Source organism: Symphalangus syndactylus, chromosome 5 (genome assembly GCF_028878055.3).
Source record: "Symphalangus syndactylus isolate Jambi chromosome 5, NHGRI_mSymSyn1-v2.1_pri, whole genome shotgun sequence".
NCBI lineage: Eukaryota > Metazoa > Chordata > Mammalia > Primates > Hylobatidae > Symphalangus > Symphalangus syndactylus.
In genome coordinates, this window is record NC_072427.2 from 76899690 (window position 1) to 76905811 (window position 6122).

At 51.5% G+C, this 6122-nt stretch overlaps 1 protein-coding gene and 1 pseudogene across 1 annotated transcript; both read right to left on the bottom strand.

Moving 5' to 3' along the window:
- Window positions 1-325: 325 nt before the first annotated feature.
- On the bottom strand, window positions 326-1597 carry LOC129481886 (double homeobox protein 4C-like; annotated as a pseudogene).
- A 2865-nt stretch (window positions 1598-4462) lies between these two features.
- LOC129481646 (protein FRG2-like-2) lies at window positions 4463-6122 on the bottom strand. The gene is made up of 4 exons (XM_055276743.2): window positions 5945-6122; window positions 5608-5685; window positions 5301-5378; window positions 4463-4977 (listed from the first exon to the last, which is right to left on the bottom strand). Exons 1-4 carry the CDS (start codon window positions 6120-6122, stop codon window positions 4463-4465), a joined length of 849 nt encoding a protein of 282 aa, XP_055132718.1.

Genomic DNA, 6122 nt, shown 5'->3' on the forward strand with positions numbered 1-6122 from the left:
GCGGGCTGCGGTCTCCGCTAACCCGACTGAAGAACGCGGGGGAAAAAGTGATGAGAGCTCCGCCTGGGCTGGTTAGAAAACCTAGCCTGCTAACAGCAAACCCGCGCATGAGCAGTAGACAGTCCACCTCCCGGTACCCGGACAGGCCCTGGGATCCCCGGGATGCTCAGGAAAGAATGACAGCCCTCCTCTCTGTGGAGTCTCTCGCCAGACCTGGAACTCAGGGATCCTAGACAGGTCAGCTAGAAGAGAAGACACGTATCTCCATACCGAGTTAGAGGTTCACCGCGAAAGAGAGGCCCCCACCCTGCCCCAACCCCGCGTCCTAAAGCTCCTCCAGCAGAGCCCGGTGTTCTTCCTGGCTGAGAAGTGGTTCCAGCCGAGCGGCCTCTTCCACGTCCTTCAGCTCCCCTAGTGGCGCCGGATCTAGGAAAGGTTGTGACTTTTGCTGAAACTCTGGGGTCGACAGGAACTCATCTAACAGCCTGGAGGTGAGTGCAGATGAGCGTCCCGGTTCCTGGAGCGCTTGGGAGGGCGCCTGGATGGCTTGCATCTGTGCTTGACTTGGGGGCCTCCGGGGTCGCGAGCTTCGGAGGTGAAGGTGCCCCATCTTCAGGTTCCCAGGCCGCTCCGGCGACCTGGGGCTCCAGCCCCACCACGGACTGCCCTGGCACGTGTCTGGCGCAAGCACACCTTGGCCCTGTGGCCCAGCTTGAGCGGGCCCTGGCTGTCCCACCGCCCAAGGGCCCGGCAGGCCGTCGCGCTGCGGGTCCCTGTCCTCCCGGCATTTGCTTGGGTGCGGAGGCCACCGAGGAGTCTGAGGGTGGGAGAGCGCCCCTTCCGGAGGAGCCAGGGCAGTGTAGGCAAAATCCCTGCCTGCCGGGGCAGGTTGGGAGATCCCTTCTGCCGGCGCAGCCTGGCTGGGCTGGAGCAGGGGCACGGCCCTTACTCCCTGGCTCACGAAAGCCCCCTGTGGGAGAGTCCCAGGCGCGCAGGGCATGTGGGGTGCGGGGAGCCCCGTTCCCCACGCCCCGGTGTGGGCGAAGGCGACCGACCAGGGAGCAGGGTGACACCCGCCGGAGGCCGCATTGCACAGGCCGCCTGTGTGCGCGGGCGCCCTGCCACCCTGTCCCAGGTGCCTGGCCCTTCGATTCTGAAACCAGATGTGAATCCTGGACTCTGGGAGGCCCATCTCTCTGGCCAGTTCTTCCCTGGTGGCGATGCCTGGAAAGCGATCCTTCTCAAAGGCTCGAACCGGCAGGGCGGTCTGGGATCGGGTGACGGCGGTCCGCTTTCGCCTGCCTTCTTGCGGGCCGCGTCTCGGGGGCTAGGGCCGAGATTCCCGCCGGTGCTGCCTCAGCTGGTGTGACCTCCCATTCTGAAACCAAATCTGGACCCTGGGCTCCGGAATGCCTATGGCCTGGGCCAGCCGTTCTCTGGTGGCGATGCCCGGGTATGGGTTCCGCTGAAAGCAGGCTCGCAGGGCCTCGCTTTGGCTCTGGGTCCAAGCGAGTCTCCTTCGCCGTCCTCATCCTTGGGCTTCCGCGGGGAGGGTGCTGTCCGAAGGTGTCGGGAGAGCCATCGCGGGGAGCCCCGGCCGGAATTTCACGGACGGACACGGGCAGAGAGAGGCCGGCGGGCTCCCGTGCTCCTCAGCCGGGCTATGCACTGCGCGCAGGTCCAGCCAGGAGGCCCTTAGAAAGACCTACCACCTCCACTCCGTTATTAACTTGCATGAGCTCTGGGGCCCATGGTCCTGCGGTAGCCCGCCCTCTGAAGCCGAAAACCTCAGGGACCAGAATCTTGTGGGGTGGGTGGGTGTAGGGCCAGATTGGAGGTGAAAGAGGGGCTTCGGGGGCTGGCTCTCTGAGGTTCTCCAGTAATTCTATGGAAACTGGAAGCAGCTGTCTTGATTCGCACAGTTTTCAGGCAGATACCACCGTGAAGGGTGGAGTGTGGAACTGAACCTCCATGACAGTCTTGAGTTTTCCAGGCCCTCTCCGGGAAGGCGGCAATGCCTGTGTGTGTCGCCGTTGCCGTGATAGTCTCACACACGCAGGGGTGTGTATCTCGTTCATTTTCTTGTGGAAAACAAGAGCAAAACTACAGAGAAAAGAAACGTCCGGTGCATTACGGCCTGACCACGGATTCCTGTTTCCTGCAACAAGGGGAGTCTCCACTGTGGCCTGTTTGGAAACTGGAAAGAGGAGGGAAGCCACGATGCTGCTTTTCCAAGCTTCGCTGGAGGTTTCTGTGTCCCCACAGAGCTCCGGAAACAGTCAACATGGTCACGCTTTCCGGGGCTGGAGACACGTGAGCAACAGGCCCCCCCTTGCAGAGGGCAAAGGAATGTGGAACCCGGAAACATGGTTCACTCTGCCTGAGCGTGACTGCTCTGTTGCAGGCTCAGCGTGGGGCTATGTCATCTGTGAACAATGTGGATGAGAAACGGGCAATCACCCGAGTCTCCGCTCATTGCTCTCTGGGCAATTTGATCATTCCTTGGGAGGCGGAATTCGTCTGAATCGCTCCGGGATGAGGTGACCCAGGCTGGCGATCTGGAGGGCTGGTGAGCGCCCCGCAGGCTGACGAGGCTGTCAGCCCAGCACTCAGCCTGCACTGGGCACCCAACATTTTCCCAGAGTGCAACGTCCTGCTGGTCCTGGAGGCAGAAGACCGCTTTTCTCTCTGCCTTCCTCTCTCTGTTGCTCCCTTTCTCCTTCTGTCCTTCCCTTCCTCCCTCCTCCCCCCATACCTCCCTTCCTCACCCTCTCCCCACTTTCTCCTTTCCAATGTCCCTCTGTCCATCTGTCCTTTTCTCGCTCCATTCCTCCCTTTCTCTCTCTGTTCCTCTCCCCATCTCTATTTTTCAACATTGTATGACCCCACTGTGTGTATCTATGTGTTAACCTTTTTTAGCAAAAAAAATCATTTTCATTAAGATATGTACATTGTTATTTAGATACATTATTTATGTATGTGCATTTGTTTAATAGACATAATTTATTTCAGAGTTATTCTACAGCATAGTGTAAGAGTAACTCATAAGCAGTGTCAACCCAAAAATTGTGTGGCTCACATTACTGTGATTCTTTTCTATTGCAGTGGTCGAGAATAAAATCTCTATATCTCCAATTTATATCTGTCTATTACCATTGAATTGGCCCCATTTCCTGTAGTGATAGAACACTATTCCCGTACTATGACAAGAGCTGTGGGCTGTGGTGAGGTCAGGGATTGGATGACACAGAAGTGAAGATAAGACATTCTCTTTTTCACATCTTTATTAAATACAAATTCCATATGAAAGAAATTTAAAATTCCAAACAACATTAATGTTTATTTCATCACATAAAATGGAATTATAAAGCAACCAAACAAGTAATTAATACACTTAGATAATGAAAGATTGTATGATCTCAGTACAAAATACAAGTAGAATATACGTCAAATATAACAAAATACACTGTATTGTAGTATGCGATGAAATCTCCATATCCTGCAATATAGTACAATCAATTCAAACGTATAAAATACAATAAAATATAAATTTAGGATTTTAAAATGAAATAAAACATGAAGCAGTTCAATAAATAAACACAATCATTTACCATTTAATATATCTTGACTTAAATTTTATGTAGAAATATTAAAAGTAAACAGCTTGCATAGTAATTTTACTATAATTATATCAAACTGTAAAAATGTATAGACATTTTTTCACAGGGAGTGCTATTAATGGTTTGTGGATATTAGTACTCCATGGGTTCAGGCTGGAAGAGGGAGAGCCTACAACATTTTCCGGATTAACAGAGAAGCAATTTCTTGGTAAGGGGGCTCATGCCTGTAATCCCAGCACGTTGGGAGGCGGAGGCTGGTGGATCACCTGAGTTTGAGGCCAACCTGGCCAAAGTGACAAAACTCTGTCTCTACTAACAATACAAGAAAAAAAAATTAGCCAGGCATGGCAGTACATTCCTGTAGTCCCAGGAACTTGGGAGGCTGAGGCATGAGAATTGTTTGAACCCAGGAAGCAGAGGCTGCAGTGAGCTAAGATTTTGCCACTGCACTCCAGCCTGGGTAACATAGCAAGGCTGTCTCAAAAAAAAAAAAAGGAACATATAATTTTATATTTACTTTTCTACAATCTAAAATATGCAAATTCACGATTACATTCTAATATTTTTCTGATTATATAGAAATGCACGACTGTCATCAGACATCCAAAAGGCATCAAATGTCTAACATGAAATATAAAATTTGTCTATAGCCTTAGCGGTCTGCAAAATGCAGGGCTGACCATTGTGAGTATACTACTCAAGTTTCTTTCCTATGACTTCTTCAGGTTCTGTCATTTATTAACACAGTGTGTCTAAAATTGTCACTGCTGGTCATCTGGAAGAATCTGAGAAGAAGCAGGTCCTTGTTCTCATTCCCAGAGCTGCATCTCTGCTGAATAGGGTCAAGATACTCCCAGTTTAGCCTCATCTGATCCACTGACAGGCTCAGTTATCTCCTGCCCAGGGAAGGGCTGGGCTTCTCTCTCCAGGGCTGAATCCCCAGGACCAGGCAGTGTGGCTGGGACAAGCCAGCCCTCTGCAGGGAATACATAAGCTGCCTGGGTGGCCATGGAATACAAGGTCTGCACCTGGGCACACAGAGGCCCCCGGAGCTGAGTCAGCAGTGTCAGCTGCTCACAGGTCAGTGGAGAATGGATCTTCTGTGCCCACACCTGGGCTAGGTCTTGATAAACAGCCTCTGATATAGCTCGCACCGAGGTCACCAAGCTTTTTCGAAGTGACGGTGTTTGGACTCCTAGGGGCCGAGACCTGTGCCGCTTGCTGTGTCGAGTGCGAGCCCTGGAACGTCCCCTATGGTGGGTATCACAGGTCTCCTGGATTTCACTGTTGTGCACAGCAGTGGAGGATCTTGATTTCTTTTTCAACATCAAGCTGCACTCCTCTTCTGGAATGTTCCCTGCAAAGAAAGCATGTGAGAGACTCACCAGAGCAGTCCCAACAGACCCTCATTTCCAGAACCCCCTGTGCACCCAGGTGAACCCCACTTGTCTCTCCCATTTCTTCCTGACCATCTCAGCACTGGAATGAAGTGAGGCCGAACCTCTTGTGAGTCCCCAGATATTCTCAGAGTGCTAAGATCTCAAAAACTTACTCGTCAATAAGTAACTCCCTTTCTGCTCAAGACTCGTTTAAAAGTTTCCTGATTATTTGCCTTTTGGGGCAAACCAAAAAAAAAAAAACCACCACCACCACCACCAACAAAAAACACCAAGATTCTACATGCTCTGTCTTGGCAGCTGTTTTTGGAACTGATTTTTGTTTTCCTGCAGTTTTCCCGATATGAGCTGGACTCTGGTTCTGTGAACACAATGAGAGTTTGAGAAAGTGCCTCCAGCTGAACACCCTGAAATTCCTAGTCCATCCTGGACACACAGGAGCTGAGGTTGCCACCGAACCCCAGCTCTCTCCTGTTCTCGAGTGTCCGGGATCTGTACGGCACTGGCTGCCAAGGAGCTCCCAGTTTCCTTTCCAGGGGAGCCTGTGTTGCTGCCCTGTCCCTTCTCACCTTGAAAGAGTCAAATCTTACCTGATCCAGCAGTGCTGTTCCCGGCCTTGAGCTTGATTTCCTCAGAATTATCCTTGTTTGGATTGGGCTCCAATCCTGCTGCAAAAGAAAGTTAAGATGACTCACCTCTCCCTAAGCAGAGTCCCATAGTCTATCTCTGATGCATTTTTGTGAATCAGTCTTTCATGGAAGCTCTTCAGCCAGTGTCATGAGTGAATACATTTCTCAATGTCCCCTGAGGGCACTAAGCCATTTCTCATCCCCAATCTCAAAATAAAACTCTACCAAAGACACGTAGCTCAGTATCCCTGGTTCCAACCCTCCTTCCAGCCTCCTTAGGAGCAGCCCAAGGCCTTACCTTGCCTTTTCATGTGCTTCTCACTGGAATGGGAGAAGGCGGTCTTGCCTTTTCCTTTGAATGGTTTCTTCTCATCTGAGCCCTTTTCTGTAAAGGAGATCGGTTGGAAAGGGGGCTGGTCAGTGGAGCATTGGATGGAGGAGCAATGGAGATCGGGGTCTTCATTTCCCTTTCCCAT